The 19,738-nt window shown below is 45.6% G+C and overlaps 1 protein-coding gene across 2 annotated transcripts in view; it reads right to left on the bottom strand.

The window, feature by feature from the left end:
- Positions 1 to 2,625: 2,625 nt before the first annotated feature.
- ZMYND12 (zinc finger MYND-type containing 12) overlaps positions 2,626 to 19,738 on the bottom strand; it is a gene marked incomplete at its 5' end in the record, with an annotated part of 27,533 nt that continues 10,420 nt past the window's right edge. Inside the window, 6 exons of one of the 2 annotated variants that reach the window (XM_080802684.1) lie at positions 2,626 to 3,435; positions 5,168 to 5,313; positions 6,837 to 6,948; positions 7,163 to 7,285; positions 10,090 to 10,259; positions 18,815 to 18,986. In XM_080802684.1, coding sequence (XP_080658810.1) covers positions 3,310 to 3,435; positions 5,168 to 5,313; positions 6,837 to 6,948; positions 7,163 to 7,285; positions 10,090 to 10,259; positions 18,815 to 18,986 — 849 coding nt within the window. In that variant the 3' untranslated portion in view covers positions 2,626 to 3,309. The remainder of the gene's footprint in view (positions 3,436 to 5,167; positions 5,314 to 6,836; positions 6,949 to 7,162; positions 7,286 to 10,089; positions 10,260 to 18,814; positions 18,987 to 19,738) is intronic. The other variant, XM_080802685.1, reaches the window with a different exon arrangement.

The following is a 19,738-nucleotide window of genomic DNA, read 5'->3' as shown; positions in this document are numbered from 1 at the left end:
GGCTGCCTGTAGAGCGTGGTATGGGATGTGGCAGGAGGTACAGGGAAAGGGTGGTAACTGAATAGCCAAACTATGGAAAGAAACTGGATGTCCATCAATAGATGAATGGATGAAGAAGATGTGGTCCATATATACAATGGAATACTATGCAGTCATCAAAAGAAATGAAATCTTGCCATTTGCGATGATGTGGATGGAACTAGAGGGTATTATGCTGAGCGAAATAAGTCAATCAGAGAAAGACAACTATCATATGATCTCCCTGATATGAGGAAGGGGAGATGCAATGTGAGGGGTTTGGGGGTAGGAAAAGAATAAATGAAACAAGATGGGACCGGGAGGGAGACAAACCAAAAGAGACTCTTAATGTCACAAAACAAACTGAGGGTTGCCAGGGAGAGGGGGGTTGGGAGAGGCTGGTGGGGTTATGGATATTGGGGAGGGTATGTGCTAGGGTTAGTGCTGTGAAGAGTGTAAACCTGGCGATTCACAGACCTGTACCCCTGAGGCTAATAATACATTATATGTTAATAAAAAATTTAAGGGGCGCCTGGGTGGCTCAGTGGGTTAAGGCCGCTGCCTTCGGCTCAGGTCATGATCTCTGGGTCCTGGGATCGAGTCCCGCGTTGGGCTCTCTGCTCCGCGGGGAGCCTGCTTCCTCCCTTCTCTCTCTGCCTGCCTCTCCGCCTACTTGTGATCTGTCTGTCAAAAAAAAAAAAAAAAAAAAGAAAAAGAAAGGGTGGTGACTGGTTCCTGGCCCTCCTGGCTCTGGCTCCGGCAGAAACCATGCCCACAGCGGAGACACCACTGGAGGGGCACCAGCTGGCTCCAGACACCTTCCCAAGCCGTTGGATCTTGGAGTTTCCTCTCCTCAAGGACAAGCCCAGGAAGCCCTTCCCCTATGGCTCAGGGTCCTGGGGTCTTCCCCTGAGACTCACTCAGCCCCCGAGCCACTGGAGGCGCCTGGCTATCTCGGGGTGGCCCGCTCCACGGTTTCTCCTATGCTGTGTCCTTTCCCCTCAGGGGTTTCCTAAATCAGGGAAGAGGCATCTCCCAAGGGTTCCCTCTTCTACCAGCCTCGGGGAATCCAGCTCTTCAGATCTCCCAAAGAGCCTGGGCCTCTTCGTGTGTTAGAAAATTTTGGCTGCATTCCTCCTGGGATACGTGACGGAACATCTGAGCAGCAGCACGTCCCGTCCCCTCTGAGGGCACACCCCTGACCAGAGACACAGGTGGCTGATGCCCCGCCTGCTCGGGGATTTTCTTTGGCTACAAAGAACGTGAAGACAGTTGGTGAAATCTGGAATAAGGTGTGTATTTTATTATCTGATGGTGTCATATCCATGTTAATTTCCTGATTTTGATGATTGCACTGATGAGCATGTCCTTGTTTTTAGAAAATGCACATTCAGGGTTGGTGTATCAGGTAAAGGGGTCAAGGGGTATCAACTTAATTTCCAATGGTTTGGAAAACAGTGAATATATAGAGAGGAAAAATGATAAAGCAAATGTGATAAAATGTTAACATTTGGGGAATCCGGGTAAAAGGTACAAGGGGATTTTTTTTTTTTTTTTTTTGCATGAACAGTCTGGAGAAATCTGAAATTATGTCAACCTCCTCTGCTGGGTTCGTTCCATTAATCCTTCGGTTTGGGGGCATTTCTTTGTCTCTTCTCTTCCGTAGGTGATCTCTATTTCCCTGGTATTCACTACCATCTGCGTCATACTCTCAAATTTCTCTTTTGAACCTCAGTTTCTTAATGTCAGACTGCACGCCCTTTTCATCTCTCCTGGAACGTCTCACCAGTTCCTCAAACTCGCCTTGCCCCAGTCTGAATGCACGCTCTTCTCCCTTCACAGACCCTCTCGGATTCCAGGGCTCCTCGCCTGAGGGCGTGATGCCAACGGCTTGCTCAAACCAGAACAAAGTAAACCAAGACTCCGGTATTCACTTTGGGCTGTTATCTTCCGCATTCCCCCATGTACACTTTTGTTTCTTGTGGGAAACCTGACTCTTGAACTGGGAATAGCCTTTTGTCCCTGCCTCGTTCATTAAGATGTTCTGGGGAGCTACGATCCTTACAAAGGTTTGCAAGCAAAGCACAACAATTTTATGATCTATAATCCCAGGTTCATAACCTGGTTTCAGTAGTAACCTTGTCAATATGCTTTTTTTTAAAAAGGTTTTCTTTATTTATTTGACACAGAGAGAAAGATCACAAGTAGGCAGAGAGAGAGGGGGAAGCAGGCTCCCCACCAAGCAGAGAGCCCGATGCAGGGCTCGATCCCAGGACCCCGAGACCATGACCTGAGCCGAAGACAGAGGCTTAACCCACTGAGCTACCCAGGTGCCCCAGTCCATATGCTTTTAAAGACTGCTAGTATTTATTTAAGCATTTGTTACTTACCAAAACTGTATGTTTGTGTGGGCATATATTAAAATCTATTAAAATATTTATCTCCACCACATGGCCATCAATATTGATGAAAACCAAAAAAGACATAAGTTTTCCATTGGACAAACTGATGACATGGTCTGTCATTCAAGTAATCGTTCAAAGTATTTACTTTGTTAAATGTTTATTTTTCATGATCTGTTATTTTTTTTTTTAATTTTATTTATTTGTCAGAGAGAGAGAGAGAGAGAGCAAGAGCAGAAGCAGAGGCAGAGGGAGAAACAGGCTCCCTGCTCAGCAGGGATGAGTGGGATGATGCAGGACTCCATCCCAGGACTCTGGGATCATGACCTGAGCCTAAGGCAGCCACTTAACCAACTGAGCCACCCAGGCACCCCTCTAGTGCACCATTTTAATTTCTTTGTCACTTTGTAACTATTTTGCAGAGTAATTTTCTTGGTGATTGCTCTAGGAACTATAATGGACATTTAAATCACAATCTACCTCAGATTAATGCTAACTTAATTCCAGCAGAATGGGAAAACTTTGGTCTAATATACCTGTATCTCCTACACCCTTCTGTGGCAAAGACCTGGGTGGCTTCTGGTAAACATGATAAACTGTTTGTGGTTTAATTCCAAGAACTGTATTAATGAGCTGACAGCACATTACTCGAAGTCATACAAAGTCATAGGAAGCCAAGTACAAAGGTCATGATAAAGATCACTTTTACTGATTTCTATGCCTAAAGCTCTACATATCCTCATGTATTCTGTGCAAGAATGAAAACATGGCTATGAGGGCAGGCCCAGGGGAAAAGGGCGGGGGGGTGGCATGAGCAAGTCGTGATACCTCAAAGCAGTTGTGCAAACTGGTATATTGAACAGCCCCCTGGTGCCGAGATCATGGGTCACTAAGTAATGGGATGAGCTTCCTCAGCTGAGATAAGACTTAATAACTCTTCGATGGCGTCCTGTTCGTGGACACCGAGATGCTGTTCTTTGGCCAGACTGGAGGCTCTCGTGGCGTATTCTTGTGCCTGGAATAGAATCGCAGTTACAAAAAGAAATTGTCATAGGAAAGCTTTACATGGGGAAGCCCCATCTCTGCTCAACCCAGAAACACAGGAAAGGACCCCTCCGCTTCTCACACCAGCCACTGAGCTCATGTGCTGGCTGGGGCATGGGGGACCAGAAAAACCCACCTGGCTTAACAAACTAAGTAATAATTGGTAGACCTTCTTAGCAGAGTGAGACCTCTGTAGGGTTTTCATCAGGACCCTCTGAAGCGACTCTGGGAGACCATGTGATAAGGGCCATCCTGGGGCCATCCTGGGGGCATGTGGTCCAGAGTTTTCACTGGGACAGAGATCTCACAGGAATCCTGGGACAGCCTCTGGGCTGGCTCTTCTTTCCCTCCCTCCTTCACCCTCCCTTCCTCACTCTCTCCCTCCAATCAATATTTATTGATTTGTTTTATTTAAAGATTTTATTCACTTATTTGACAGAAAGAGGGAGCACACAAGCAGGGGGAGCAGCACGCCCCGTGAGGAGCAGGGAGCCCGATGCAGGACTCAATCCCAGGATCCCAGGATCATGACTCAAGCTGGAGTCAGACACTTAACTGACTGGGCACCTCCCAATAAATATTTATTACATGGCTACTATGTTCCGGGTACTGTGATCACAGGTCGAAATTCCTGCCCTCGTGGAACTTAACGATACAGTGTGGGAGAGATGCAATAAAGAAGACAAGCAAGTAAAACACCATCGTATCTTCAATAGGGATAGATGTTAAAGACAAAAATAAAGTAGAAAAGGGGGCTGGGAAGCACCAGTGGCATTAGCGGGGTTTTATAGCTTTCAATGTGGGCCCAGGGAAAGCTTCAAGGAAAAGACAGCTGAGTAAAGACCTAAAGGAAGGGAGCTGTCAACCTTGATGTGTCCCTATTCTCTAAGGACCTCTTGTAGATCGAACATCTTTCACACATGCCTTGGGGTGAGGACTTCCTTGAGTTCATGTGGAAAAGTGGACCCTGAACTGGAGGAAACAGGTTTTGTCCAGTATAAGCTTGGAAATTCAATGGAAATGTTTCCCTATTCCCTAAGCACTCTTACCCCATCCCAGATGGTGCCCTGGTCTTTGCTATAACACTCAATTATAACATGCGGACTGTGAACTCCTCTAGGTCTTGTCATACAGTAGCTGCTTAGTAAAGTTTGCTGAAGAGAGGGAGGGAGGGAGGTATGGAGGGGGGAAGGGAGTCCTAGATTTTCCATGACACTCACACAGAAAGGCCTCTTGCAGCCAGGCCTCCCTCTCTGTCTCTCTTCTTGCCTGCTTTTCTTTTTCTTTGCAGCGCTATTCATTATCTGAAATTATATTATGCATTGTCCCTTGTTTATTGTGACTTCCCCTCCTCCAAAAGAAATTGGGCAAACAATGGGCCCTCTCTGTGCCTCAGTTTCCTTATCTGTAAAGTGGGAATAATACAATACCTGCTTCATGAAGTTGGCCTGACAATTACATAAGATAGTGCATGGGAAGTACTTAGGCTAGTGATGGGTATGTCCCTAGGAAAGAAGACAATGCAGTTTCCATGACGCAGGTGGGACTCAAAAAATGAGAAACATCTCGAGCATCCAGACTGCTTTAAAATGACAGCTTACGCAGAGGGCAAAAGCCAGTGCAACTGGGCAAAACACAGCCAAATTCAACTACAGGAACTTCTCCCTCCATTTTCAACAGGGTGCTTTTCTGGGAACACTTGCCTTTGAAGAATTCATCATCAGGTAGTAAAGCATGAACAGGGTTTTCAGAACAAAGATCGTTTTTTGGGGGGCTGTGTCGGATGTAGATTCTCGAATGTTCCAGATTGAAGTCAGGATCTGAATGGCTTCTGCTTCTTGGGCTTCATCTGCAATGGAAAAGAAGGAAGTTGGAACAAAGAAGCAGGCCATGGGGAATTGTGGAGTCTCCCCTGAAGGGTGAGCATGGAACTGTCAGGGCACCGGCCCTCGGCACAAAGCACAGCAGGTTCCTCACCACATGTGAGTAGGAAGCCTGGCAGTTCCAGCAGCTCTGCAAAACCTGCTCACCCCGACGGGTCTTAAGGTAGCTACGGTTTGTCTCTTTTAGAGTCCCAAACTCTTGATTTCTTAGGCCCCCAGTGCAGGAAGCTGTCACAGCGGGATTCCTTGGGTCTCATTCAGCTTCAGCTGGAGAGCAAGAGCCCCCAGGACTGCTGGCAGCCAGTAGCTTAATCCTCTCCCAAACCCAAGGGTGCTTGAGCACCTGGGCCTTTCTGCTTCCCCCCAAATGAGTCCACTTATTCTTCCTCTGAGTATCTTCAGGTCCTACTCTCATGACCCTTGATTGACTTATTATGAGTTATTTGGGGCAGGTGCTTATAAGCACTCTTTAGGTACTATGCTTAGAGAAGAAGACAGAAAGGACATACACCATAATGCTAAGGTTGGCTGCCTTTGGATGTCTATGATTTCCAAGTTTTCTGCTTTAACACACACCACTTTAAAAAAATTATTTATTTGAGAAAGTGAGCACAAGCAATGGAAGGAGAAGCAGGTTGCCCATCAAGCAGGGAGCCTGATGCAGGGATTGATCCCAGGACCCTGAGGTCATGACCTGAGCCAAAGGCAGACGCTTAACTGACTGAGCCACCCAAGTGCCTCTAACATAAGCCACTTTTATAATGAGAGAAAACTCAACAAATTTCTTCATTTTTAAAAATCTTAGCTCAAAGTCTCTCCTCCAAGAAGTCTTCCCTCTTCAACACCATCCAACTGTACTCATCTCTTCCTTCTGGGACTCAGCTTGTAATATAATGTGTATTTGGTAGGAATTTCCTTTTATTTCATCTAGGTTCCATCCCATCAACCATACTGTATGTGTCTTTTGAGCAGAAACTAGGTCCTCTGTCCCTTTTTACTAGCTCAGAGGGAATGATGCTGTGCGGCACTCACCCTTTGCTGAACCTGGGGACAGAGACAGGGATGACACCCAGCTCTGCCACTGAGAAGCTCACCGTCCAGTAAAGGAAGAGGAGAAGGCACCAGAACAAATGAGCGGTGTGACTTCTTCAGAGAGTTTACCCTGGCTTATGTGCCTTGGAGGGATAACACATCAGAAGTGGAGGCGTGGCAGAAATCACGGGGGGCCCTGGTGGGTCTTTCTCTCTTCACATCTGTCCCTGATGATCCCCCCAGAAAGGCTGTGTGTGGTGCCAGGGATCTGAATTTTTCCCAACACTGGTGTAATCTCTTTGAGTCCCCCCGTCTCAGTGGCCTCATCAGCAAAATACAGAAGATGGCACTGATGTGCTCCATGACAGGGACAGTGGCTCTTCCTCATGGGGACAAGGCCTGTGGATTAGGAAGGATGAAGTCACTGCTCTGCTTTCCAGGGAGAGCTGCCACTTACCCAGGCCAGTGTCGGTCTCAAATCGTTTGCCCAGTAAGTCTATCTGCTGGATGCGAACCCGCGAGAGCACCTGGTAGCGATTGTTCAAGTATTTACTCCAGATCTCAGAGACCTATTGGGAGAGCAGGCCAGATCTGAGCCTAGTCTATTTTGCTTGTGGAGAAACAGGAAGAAAGGAAAGTGGAATATATCATGTATCAGACTGTGTGATCTTGGGCAAGTCATTTCATCTCTCTGAGCCTCAAGTTTCTCATGAATGGTCTGACACCAGTCGTAACTTAGAAGACCGAAGTACCAAGGCTCCATTCCCATATTCCCCAGCTTACCTTGGTGTACAAGGTGTCTGCCAGGTCCAACTTTTTAAGGCCATAGAAGATATTAGCCAGATGGAAGTAGCCCCCTGAGGTCCTGATGTCCTCTGTTCCAAATGCACAACTGGCAAAATAAATCTATAGAGAAGGAAGAAAGGGCGCTTTAGTTCTCCTGGGAAGTCATACATCTGATAATGAACTTGTACACTTAGGGGCGCCTGGGTGGCTCAGTGGGTTAAAGCCTCTGCCTTCAGCTCAGGTCATGATCCCAGGGTCCTGGGATTGAGCCCCACATCGGGCTCTCTGCTCAGCAGGGAGCCTGCTTCCTCCTCTGTTCCTCTCTGTTCCTCTCTGCCTGCCTCTCTGCCTACTTGTGCTGTCTGTCAAATAAATAAATAAAATCTTAAAAAAAATTAAAAAAAAAAGAACTTGTACACCAAGACTTTGTAATGAACTTTTACAACAGCCCAATTAAAACTAAAAAATGGGCAAAGGCTCTGAATAGACATGTCTCCAGAAAGACATGCCAATGGCTAATAACACATGAAGTGAGGCTTAACATTATTAGTCATTAAAGGAACACAAAATAAAATCACGATGAGATACCACTTCACACCCACGAGGATCGCTCAAAGAGGCAGAAAACAAGTGTGGGCGAGGATGGGGAGGAAACAGAGCCCTCACACAGCGCTGGGGAGACTAGAAAATGATACAGCCTCTGTGAAAAGCAGTTTGGCAGTTCTCAAAAAGTTAAATGGTGAGTTACCCTAAGACCCAGCAGTTTCATTCTTAGACTACACCCAAGAGAAATGAGGGCATGTGTCCACACAAAGACTCGGATACAAATGTTCAGAGCAGCGGTATTAATAACAGCCAAACAGTGGGGACATCCCCAGTGCTCATCAAGTGATAAATGGCTACACAAATTGTGTATTTCCACATGATGGATACTACACAGCAGTAGAAGGAATGAAGCGTTGATAGGACAACACAGATGAGTCTCAAAGTAATTACGTGAAGTGAGAGAAATCAGATGAAAAGACCACATGTCATTCTGTTTACATTAAATGTCCAGAAAAGGAAAATCTATAGAGACAAAGTGGTTGCCTGGGGTGAAGAGGGGGGGTTGGAATGAGAAATGAACTGCAAAGGGGTTGTGAGGGGCTTCTGGGGGTGATGAGAATGTTCTAGAACTGGGTTGTGCTGATGGCTGCCCAACTCTGTGAGTCTACTCCAAATCATTCAGTTGTACACTTAGAGTGAGTGAATTTTATGGTATGTATCCATTAAGAAATGATTTTTTTTTTAAAGTTAGCCTGAAGAATCTGAGCTTGATCCATTTCTTAACTGTGTGGCCTAACCCAAGACAGAATCTGTGCCTCTGCTTAATTTGTTATAAGTGAGAGTGCAGAGAAAACACAGATGAAGACGTGTATTAGTCAGTCTTCTAGGTGGAAATAGATGGCACCCTCAAAGCATTTCCTGACGATAGTTTAATGAAAGGATTATTTCAAGAGACATACAGAGGTTAAGGAACCAACAAGAGCTGGTGAAACACCAGGTCTATCAACAGAAGAGACGATTACTGTCCCGACTCCTGAAAAAGGAAGGGAGAAAGCAGGGTCACCAGAGCCCTACAGGAGCGAGAGCTATGGGAGAAAGCCACCTGCCAGGAGCTGTGGCCGTGGAGGAATACTGCCCCTGCCAGAACTGGGATGGAGCAGAAAGGCAGCAGAGAGAGCAGATACCCAACCTCTATCTCCTCCCATCAACTACTCCCCTGCCATGCCTCTCACTCTCTAAATCCAACAGAAGCCAGAAAGCAATGGATTCTGGGTTGTGTAGTCCATAGAGGTCAGACTCCCAGGGCACAGTAGAGGAGTGAATGGATTTGGGGTAAAGGGATATGGAGACTAACCAGCACAAGAATGCTTCCAGTGGATTTATGGACATTGTGCAGTGGAGGCAACCAGGGGGAGGGCTGCCCAGTGGAGAGCCTAAAGAGAAAACCAGCTGGTGCTAAGACTGCATTCTGACCCTAACCTCATCCAGATTTCAGGCTTGGGAACTTTTCTCTCTGGTCATATTGTCCACCACTGAAATCCTTATAGAAACCTCCATTAAATTTTGGAGGAACAGCTCCATCGTCACCTTCATAATCATCTTATCTAACATTTGTATGTAGTTTTACCGTTTATAAAGAACGTTCATACACAAACGGCTGGTTTACGAGACCAGTGCTCTAACCCCTGAGCTACGGAGCCAAAACGGCTGGTTTAAATTTAACTCTGATGTAGAAACATTGATGTTATGTGTAAAAATGATAGCAAATTTCTGCATATACAGTACCCTATTATTAATCTCTTCAATGACCCAATGAGACATGTACTATTTGATGATTTCTGTCTTAGGCTTGATGAAAGAGGTAAAATAATTTGTCCAACAGTATGTCCAAGAGTAGAAGTAAAGCCCTTCTCTTAACCACTGTGCTCTTCTACCTTTATTGTCCTCAGAGCAATCGGCCTTGGAGAAGTGACGTGACCTGGCCAAGGATGCACAGCCAGGAAGTGGAAAGGTTAGAACTCAGGTTGTTAGAACTGTGCTCTTGGGAATACCTCACCAGTCAGTTGTCAACAGGAAGTTTTAGAGAAATGCTCAAATAAAAAACAAACAAACAGGGGCAACTGAGTGGCTTAGTTGGTTAGCCTTGGTTAGCCTTGGGCTCAGGTCATGATCCCAGAGTCCCAGAATCGAGCCCCGAGTGGGGCTCCCTGCTCAGCAGGGAGTCTGCTTCCCCTCTCCCTCCGCCCCTCTCCCCCGACTCATGCTCTTTCTCTCTCTCTCTCTCTCTCAAATCAATAAATAAAATCTTTAAAAAAGAGAACAAAACTAAGCATAGCTATTCCCAGAAACATTCAGATGTTATAATTTAGCTTGTTTACATCATTGGCCAGATGATAACGGGCTTCTTCATAGTTTTCCTTAGCTATATAGAGAAGTCCCAGGTTCCGATGCAGTAAAGAGTGGGTGGCAGAACAACATTCAGTTGATTTGAGGACTGTCCATTGGGCTTGGGATAGATACTCCTCAGCTTGGACAATGTGGCCCAGACCTGCCCAAAAGAAGTAAAGAAGGTTACAATTCATATTCTGGCCAGAGGACACAGGATGAAATGTGAGTCAGCGCCCATTCACTCCCTTATTCATTGACTCAAACATTTATTAACACACAAGAACTTGCATGTGACCATTCATGGCAGCCTCGCCATAACAGTAAAAAAATAGAAACAACCTAAATGCTCATCAGCTGATTAGTAGATACACAAAATGTGGTCGATCCATACCCATGAGTGGAATATTATGAGGCACAGAAAGGAATGAAGTACAGACATATGGGACAACAAGGTAAACCTTGAAGACATTTCATGAAGTGGAAGAAGCCAGACACAAATGGTCACATATTGTACAATTCCGTTGCTAGGAAATCCGTAGACAGAAAATGGTGGCCCGGGACTGTGGGGAGGAAGAATGGAGTGTGACTACTAATATGGGTATGGGTGTCCATTTTGGGGTGACTAAAATGTTCAGTAATTAGATGTAGTGATGGTTACACAATCTTGTGAATATACTAAAACCACAAGATTGTACTTTTTTTTTTTAAAGATTTTATTTATTTATTTGACAGACAGAGATCACAAGCAGGCAGAGAGGCAGGCAGAGAGAGAGGAGGAAGCAGGCTCCCCGCTGAGCAGAGAGCCCGATGTGGGGCTCGATCCCAGGACCCTGGGATCATGACCTGAGATGAAGGCAGAGGCTTTAACCCACTGAGCCACCCAGACGCCCCAAGATTGTACTTTTTAAAAGAGTGGATTTTATGTATGTGAACTATATCTCAGTTAAAAGTACACGTATCACTTATACTTAATATCTTTTATGTGCCAGGCCTTGTGTTAGGAGATGAGGAGTCCAAGATGAATCAAAGGCATTGCCCTTATAGCTGGGTTTAGGGAATGCATGGGTGAAAATATATTTATAACATAGCAGACGTGCAGTAATAGTAGCATCATAAGGTTTGGAAGTGGTAGAGAGTAGGAGGTGTTTAATTCTATGGATGGGCTGGAGAGGGACAATGGAATGGGGTGAGGCGAGGCCAGTGCTATGGACTGAATGTTGTAGCCCCCAAAATACATAGTTGAAGCCCTGGTCCCCAAAGTGATGGTATTTGGATGTGGGGCGTAATTTGGTCATGAGAGTGGAGCCATATGAATGGGATTAGTGCCATAGAAGAGATACAAGAGGGGTGACCCCTCTGTGTGCCATACGAGGATAAGTGCAAAAGCGGCTGTCTCCAAGCCCAGAAATGGGCCCTCACCAGACACCGAATATGCTGATACCTTGATCTTAACTTTCAGCCTCCAGAACCGTGAGAAATAACTGTTTCTTATTTAAGCCCCCCAGTCTGTGGTATTCATTATAGCAGATGAACTGAGACTGGAAAATCTGAGCTGAGTTTTGTGGTTTTTTTAAAAGATTTTATTTATTTATTGGACAGAGAGAGATCACAAGTAGGCAGAGAGGCAGGCAGAGAGAGGAGGAAGCAGGCTCCCCGCTGAGCAGAGAGCCCGACGAGGGGCTCGATTCCAGGACCCTGGGATCATGACCTGAGCCGAAGGCAGACACTTAACCTACTGAGCCACCCAGGCACCCCTGAGCTGATTTTTTTTTTTTTTATAAAGATTTTATTTATTTATTTGACAGACAGAGATCACAAGTAGGCAGAGAGGCAGGCAGAGAGAGAGGAGGAAGCAGGCTCCCTGCTGAGCAGAGAGCCCGATGCGGGGCTCGATCCCAGGACCCTGGGATCATGACCTGAGCCGAAGGCAGAGGCTTTAACCCACTGAGCCACCCAGGCGCCCCCCCTGAGCTGATTTTTGAGGATGAATAGAAGTTTTCCTGACAGATAAGGGAGGGTGGGCATGTGGGCAGAGGTAACACAGATGCAGAACCATGCAGATATGCAAGAGTGGGCTGTGTTTGGAGAACCACATATGGGTCTGTGATGCTGGAGCACAAAGTGTGAGGGGTCAAGTGGCAGGAAACGAGGCTGAAGAGGTAGTCCGGGGACAGGTGACAGAGGGCTGGAGGGCTCAGTGAGTTGTGCCAAGGAGTGGGATGCATGTGGGTAAGAACTGGAGGATTTTCAGAAAGGAGGAGGGAATTGGATTTCGATTTAGAAGGATCCCCAGGAGCCAGGGTGGAGGAGGGACGAGAGGGGAGGACGTAGAGTGAAAGACTCACTAGAGGACTTTTGAAAGAGTTCAGGCAAGGACTGGTAAGAGCCTGAACTAAGGCAGTGAGTGAAGATGGGGCCGATACAGAAGAGACATTTAGGACCTAGAATGGACAACACATGGTTCCTAAGTAAAAGGCAGCATTATTTCTAATATTCAAATACTGTTGACACTTAAAACTGTTGTTTGGTTGTAAAGATGAATAACAGTTTCCTGCCTCCCTGCTTGCCTCCTTGGGAGGCTGTAAGAACTGGATAGATAACTACTCTGCCAGCCTTCTGCACAGCAGGAGGTATGTTCTGGGTGCGAGGTATTTCCTGTAGTGGGTGCCAGGAAAGGTCAGGAGGGGAGGACACAAAGCCCTCGTAAGTCAATCTTTGTTCTGCGTGTCCTCCCTCCCAGGCTTAGCTCACATGCAGACATCACCTACTCTAGCTGTAATCGCAGGTCACTGAACTAAAGGAGAAGAGCTGAGGAAGCAATCAAAGGGAGGAAAGAAGTAAGTTCACTTGGCTGAGGTTCATACTAAAATGGGAAAATACTAGATTAGAAGCAAGAGGCGGAGGCCGAGGATCCTGGCTCATGCAACCATGACAAGTCACATCTTCCATCTGGATTTTCTCTATAAAATAAGAGCTTTGGACCAAGCAAATGACTCTCAGCAAAGGTTGTTTAGATGGGGAGACAACTGGCAGGGGGCGCTGACATGTAGTGGAAACTTTTCACTTCATCGTGCAGTTCCCCTTCAAGAAGGCAATGCCAAAGAAGGAAGGCCCCAAGGCCAAGCTGAACCAGCAACTAAACAAGCATCCCAAAGGAAGAGACATACTTGGGAGAAAAAACCCTTGAGGCCCTAAATCCAGAGAGCGGGTATAGTGAGGTAGGAGTAATGCGCTGCTCCCAGCAGGCCAGAACTTAGACTGGCCGGTGAGTGGGTAAGTTCAGGCATAACTTCTACATAGCGCTTGCCTGGACAGGTATAGGGATGGAGTGGAGGTACTAGGTACACAAAGTTGCCAAAGGAAGTGAGACTATCCTAAAGGTCACGTTACTAGCGTTACTAGCATATGGAAGAGAAACAGAAAGGATAGCCAGTTAAGGAATAAGGGCTCTTGTCTGCAGGGCGAGACAACAGGCCTACCCTGGGCTAGCAGCTGATCTGAGAGAATTTTGGAAGCCTTGATGATGAAAGTAAGGGAGCACAGAACAAAGCAGTCACAGATAATTATCCGTGAGGCTGGGAGGCACCCAGGGGAAGGAGAGGGAATTTGCATTTGCTGAGGGCCCGCTGTTTGCTGTAGGCACACTGTGCTAGGCCGTTTGCATCTGTGATCTAAGTCTGCCAACAACCCTGTGAGATAAATATCCAAGGAGGAATGTGTAGAGGAGGAAACTTCATTCATTTGTCCAACCACGCATTCATCTAATTTAGAATCTCTACCACTTCGCTAGATGCTCAGTGCATACTAGTGAGTAAAACAGACATGATCTCTGACCACAAGGAGCATATAATAAAGGGAAATAAATACAATAAACAAAGAAAAATAGGGGCGCCTAGGTGGCTCAGTCAGTTAAGCCTCTGCCTTCAGCTCAGGCTATGATCCCAGGGTCCTGGCATTGAGTCCCACATCGGGCTTCTTGCTCAGTGGGGAGCCTGCTTCTCCCTCTCCCTCTGACTGCTGCTCCCCCTGCTTGTGCTCTCTCTCTGTCAAATAAGTAAATAAAAGCTTAAAAAAATAAACAAAGAAAAATAAAGTGCTAGGAAGGAAATGAACAGAATACAGTCATCCAAAAAAGCAGGAAGAAACCCATTTTGATTGGATGATTAGAGAACACCTCTTTGAGAAGGTGTTATTTATTTATTTAATTTATATTTTAAAAATGTTTTAATAAACATATAATGTGGAGAAGGTGTTATTTAAGTAGACACCTGATGGTTGGAAAGAAGCCATTTATACGTAACGGAGGAAAAAGCATCCCAGGCAGAAGGAAGAGCACATGTAAGAGCCCTTAGTAAGAAGAGTTTGACAGCTAGTGTCACCCAACCAGTAAAGAAAGGGCTGGAGGGGTCCCTGGGTGGCCAGTTGATGAAGCATGTGACCTTTGATTTCAGCTCAGGTCATGATCTCAGGGTTGTGAGATAGAGCCTTCTGATGGGCTCTGCGCTCAGCAGGAAGTCTACTCTAAGATTCTCTCTGCCTCTCCCCCAACTTGTGGGTGTGCATGCGTGCGTGCACTCATGCTCTCTCTCTAAAGTAAGTAAATAAATAAAAAAAAAAAAGGGGTTGGAATTTGAACCCAGATGCCCTGGTTCCGAAGTCCTGACCGGAGTGAGGGAAGATGAGTAAGGAGGCTCTTTTTTGTTTGTTTGTTTGTTTAAAGATTTTATTTATTTACTTAATTGACACGGAAAGAGACAGCGAGAGAGGGAACACAAGCAGGGCGAGTGGGAGAGGGAGAAGCAGGGTTCCCGCTGAGCAGGGAGCCCCACGTAGGGCTCGATTCCAGGACCCTGAAATCATGACCTGAGCCAAAGGCAGATGCTGAATGACTGAGCCACCCGGTTGCCCCAAGTAAGGCGGTTCTTTGAAGTGTCACTGAAAATATCATCTCTAGTTGATTAAAATTTCAAAGTTTTACCAAAAAAAAAAAAAAGAGAGAGAGAGAAGAAAGAAAAGAAAAGAAAAGGCTAAATACCTCTTATTTTTTTCCACTCCAGTCTGCAGGAATCTCTTAGATGAGGAAGAGCCATGTGCACAACGAATGTGATTTATTTAGACTTTCAAAAAGGTTGGCAAGGTTCTCAATGACTGGGGGAGGTATAATGAGAACTTCATTTAGACGGGACTTCCCAGCTTGCAAAGCACTCTCATGTTCATTACACACAAACTCATTTAATCCTCAAAACAATTCTGTGAAGGGGACTCAGATTCACCAAATGCTTTCACAGTGCCCACCAGATGTCAGGTTTTATGAGAAGAGTTTTTGAGCACCTCCTCTGTGCTAAGAGCTATTCTGGGTGTGAAGACACTCTGATGAGTAAGAATAGGGACAGTTCCAGTTCTCCCTGAGCTTATAGTCTAGTGGGAAAGAGAGACTTTAATTAAGTAATCTCATCAGTGGATATAGAATAATTAGTAGTAGTATTTTGGGTTTTTAAAAGGATTTTATTTAATTTTAGAGAGAGCTCATGTGCAAGATAAGGGAGGGGCAGAGGGCGACAGAGTGGGGAAGAATTTCAAGCTGAATTTCTGCTGAGCGCAGAGCCCGATGTAGGGCTCAGTCTCATGACCCCTAGATCATGACCTGAACCAAAACTAAGAGTTAGATGCCTAACTGACTGAGCCACCAAGGTGCCCCTGGATATAGAATTATTATTGAAATAAGTGCCCACAAGAGAGGAAGAGGTTTTTTAGGGGGTACATAGAAAGAAACCTGGTCCAGTCTGGGGACTTGGAGAGGCTTCCAGACAAGGGGGTGGTAACTCTTGAGCTAAGACCTGAAGGATGAATAGGAGTTATTTAAGTGGAGGGGCGTGGGGGAGAGGTGGGGAGCGTGGCTCAAGAAGAACCTTCCAGAACCAGAAAAGAGAAGGCCAGTGTAACCAGAAGGGAGAAAAGATGTAAGATGAGGTGACAGGACTCATGAAGGCTGGACCAAGCTGCACCCCATTGGCTGCTTAGGGAATCTGGTTTTTCTTTGGTGGAGGGATTTGACCCACATTTTGTGTAGAGACCAGACTGGAAGGAGGCCAGAGATGTGAAGAGCCCAGTTAACAGGCAATAATCCAGATGAGAATGATAAGACTCAGGCCAGGGTGAACTTTTCCAAAATCCCACAGCTAGTCAGTGTCAGAAATACACAGAACCTGGGCTGTATTTCCTTGTCCGGTGCTAGTAGTTTTGGTGGAGGAACAGTCTGAAACAGGGAGCCAGACTGGAGTGGGGTGAGGCGGGCATTCTTGCGGTTATGTGGCCTGGTATGGGGGAGTCAGAGCCCAAACCAGTGAGGAGGAGTTCCATGCAGAAGAGGCAGCCCTGAATGAGGAGTCAGAGCCCATGGAAAGAGAGAAGGGCATTTGCAAAGGGAAAAAGTAGGCTCGGAGATGGGAGATTGGTTCATACAGGGGAACTGATGAAACATATAAATATATTAATGAAAAAGGAAGCCAGCATTTTCACTGTCAGAGAACTACAGCCATAGAATGGGAGGAAATCAGATCGAACCCTGTGGTGGTGTTGGACTGAATTTAGAAGTGCTGGTATGTCATATCTCTATCTGTATAGAGAGAGAGTGAGAGAAGACGAATTTAGATGTAATGTGTGTATACATTATTATATTTATACAAATTCCCTCTATCCCCCAAGAAGGTACAGGAGCAACCCGACCCCAGTAGCAACACATACGTCTAGTGCACAACTCTTGCTTTCTGAATTCCATTTTTCACTAAAAAAAAAAAAGCAAGGCTCCTTGGAGGTATGTTCCAGAAAGCAGGCAGGTGATCGAAGAACAATGGGGATGTGTCAAGGAAACACAGAAGCCAGTCTGAATGGGCTGCCACTTGCCAAATGCAGGAATAGGCTAAGCATTAAATTAAAGATAGTAACAGATTATTGATCCATTGACTAGACTAGAGAACCAAGAGTTCATACTGATATAAATACATAAATGAATATATTGAAAGTCTGATGGAATGGGATACTTAGAGAGTTTCAGAATACCCTGCCCACAAAATACTTATTAATTGAAAAAGGAGGAAGGGTATACAAAGAAGAAGCCTGGCAGATATCACCTTAATAAACTAACTTAACTGGGTGCCATCAGGAATGGGACAAACTAAAAACACGTGCCAACTTGCAGGATGGGGTGCGAACAACACAGACAGAGCCTGTCTTCTGACACTCTTGCCAAAGGGACATCGCTTGAGTCCAGCCGTGAGGAGACTCAGAGAAACCCAGACTGAGGGACGTTTTATAGAACACTTGGCCTTTAATCTTATTAAGTGTCAGAGTCATACAGGTTAAGGAGCGATTGAGAAACTATTCCAGAATGAAGGAGACTAAAAACACACGGCAGCAAAATGAAAAGCGTGATTTTGAACTGTATCCTTCTGTTCTCAAGGTGTGATTGGGACGACTGGCGACACGTGAATGGGGTTAGCTTAGTAGATGATGGAAGATGATAGTAGACGATGGTTGTACAGTGGATACATGGAGAATGTCTAGGAAATGCATCAGGCAAGCAACTTACTCTCACGTAGCTCAGGGGTAAAGAGGTTCTTTGTACTGCATTTCCAACAGTTTTGCTTTTTTAAAAAATTTATTTTATCTTATTTTTTTAAAAGATTTTATTTATTTATTTGTCAGAGAGAGAGAGAGCACAAGCAGGCAGAGAGGCAGGCAGAGGCAGAGGGAGAAGCAGGCTCCCCGCTGAGCAAGGAGTCCGATGTGGGACTCGATCCCAACACCCTGGGATCATGACCTGAGCCGAAGGCAGCCGCTTAACCAACTGAGCCACCCAGGCGTCCCAACAGTTTTGCTTTTTAAAAGTTTGCTTTTTAAAAAATAGAGTGGCTATGAAGATGGAAAGAGTGGTTGGAAAGTAACTAAGACGCTGCAGGTCTCAAAAATGTTAATTCCCCTCCAAGATGTTAATTCTCGTCTTGTAGCAACCGCCATGTGGGATGGAGCTCCACCGAGTCTGCGTTCCCACTCTCATCCACAGCATGAGAAATACAGTTCTTTTTCCCTCTCCCATCCACAGGAGCAGGTTTCTATAATCCCGTTTGAACCACGTGAGCCTGACACAAAGGTAAAGGTAAACAGTCAACACAACTCTCTCTTCTAGGAATTTAACACTGGAAATCAGATGCTAATTGTTTCTTCTACCTTCCTTGAACCTGGAGAACATGGAAATTCCATGGAAATTCAGCTGAAATTTTAGGGTAGCTGTCCCATGGTGGGCATAGGGCAGAAAAACCTGGTCTGCAGAGAGAATAAATAAAGCAGATGCAGAGATAGAAGCCGGGACAAGACGCAAGGACCGAGAGAGAGAGAGAGAGAGAGAGAGAGAGAGAGACTGTTACAACATTCTGGTTCTAGGACCTCCTGAAGCCTCGATCTCCCTGGGACACTCCAGTGTCCTAATAAATGTCCTCCTTTTCCTTTGGCCGGCTAGAGTGGAGTTCGGTCAGTAGTGGCCAAAAGTTGACATCTGCTTCCACGCCTTGTGCCAAACTTTACGGCAACACTGCTCTTTTATAAAAGGCTATCTTGGAGCCACTACCAAGTCTGTACCCTTTGGCCACTGATTGATCCCAATAGAGCACTCCTTAAGGGGCCGAGGTCGGGGGGCGGGTCCCAGGTCAATTCACTTACCAAGGCTTGCCTCGGCCAACAGCAGGTAAGCAGGGACAAGCTCTACGGAACTCAGGCCGTGCACATTCATGCGGAAGCGAAGTGAGTGCAAAGCTGCGGGAACAGCAGCTGCATGTTTTCCTTCAAAGAGGTATTTCTGGGCTACGGTGTAGCAGAATTCAATCAAATGCTTCTGTGGAAGAAAAAACTAGACCATCTGAGACCGTGTAAAGTGAAAAGGCACTGGTGGGCACAGGTACACCAACATGAGCTGTTTAAGGGCCACCTAGTTAACCTGTTTGTACTAAGGTGGACATGAGACCCAAAATAGGCGATATAAAAAGGGAAACCTGGGTTGTGAGTTCCTCGAGGTCCAGGAATAAGTGTCTTTTCACCTTGGCTCATTGATCAGCATAAATGAGAGTTCAGTATAAAGTTATTAAATAAATACTATTCTCGTGTTTGTAATAAAATTGTAGTTTAGCAAAACTATCACGTCTCCGGACATTCTAAAACTTTCTGACTTTCTATTTGAGTTATAATTTTGAGAGAAACATCTTCTCTTTCTTTCTGGAGTTATCTTGCTTTCCAAGTATCAGAAAGAATGTCGACTCTGTGTTGTTTCAAAGCCCTTCTCAAAGCCCTTCTCAAAAAAACAAAAATATTTTTATTTATTTATTTTTAAAGATTTTATTTATTTATTTGACAGAGAGAGATCACAAGTAGGCAAAGAGGCAGGCGGGGGCAGCAGGGGGGAGGGAAGCAGGCTCCCTGCTGAGCAGAGAGCCAGATGTGGGGCTTAATCCTAGGACCCTGAGATCATGACCTGAGCTGAAAGCAGTGAGGCTTTAACCCACTAAGCCACCCAGGCACCCATAATAGAAGTTTCTAAATTTCTTTTATGAATTCACCAGTGTATTCATACACCATTTTTTTGACCTCCTA

This window comes from Martes martes (assembly GCF_963455335.1).
Source record: "Martes martes genome assembly, chromosome: 4".
Taxonomy (NCBI): Eukaryota; Metazoa; Chordata; class Mammalia; order Carnivora; family Mustelidae; genus Martes; species Martes martes.
The sequence above is the reverse complement of the archived record's forward strand: the minus strand, read 5'-3'. Positions and strand labels throughout refer to the sequence as shown.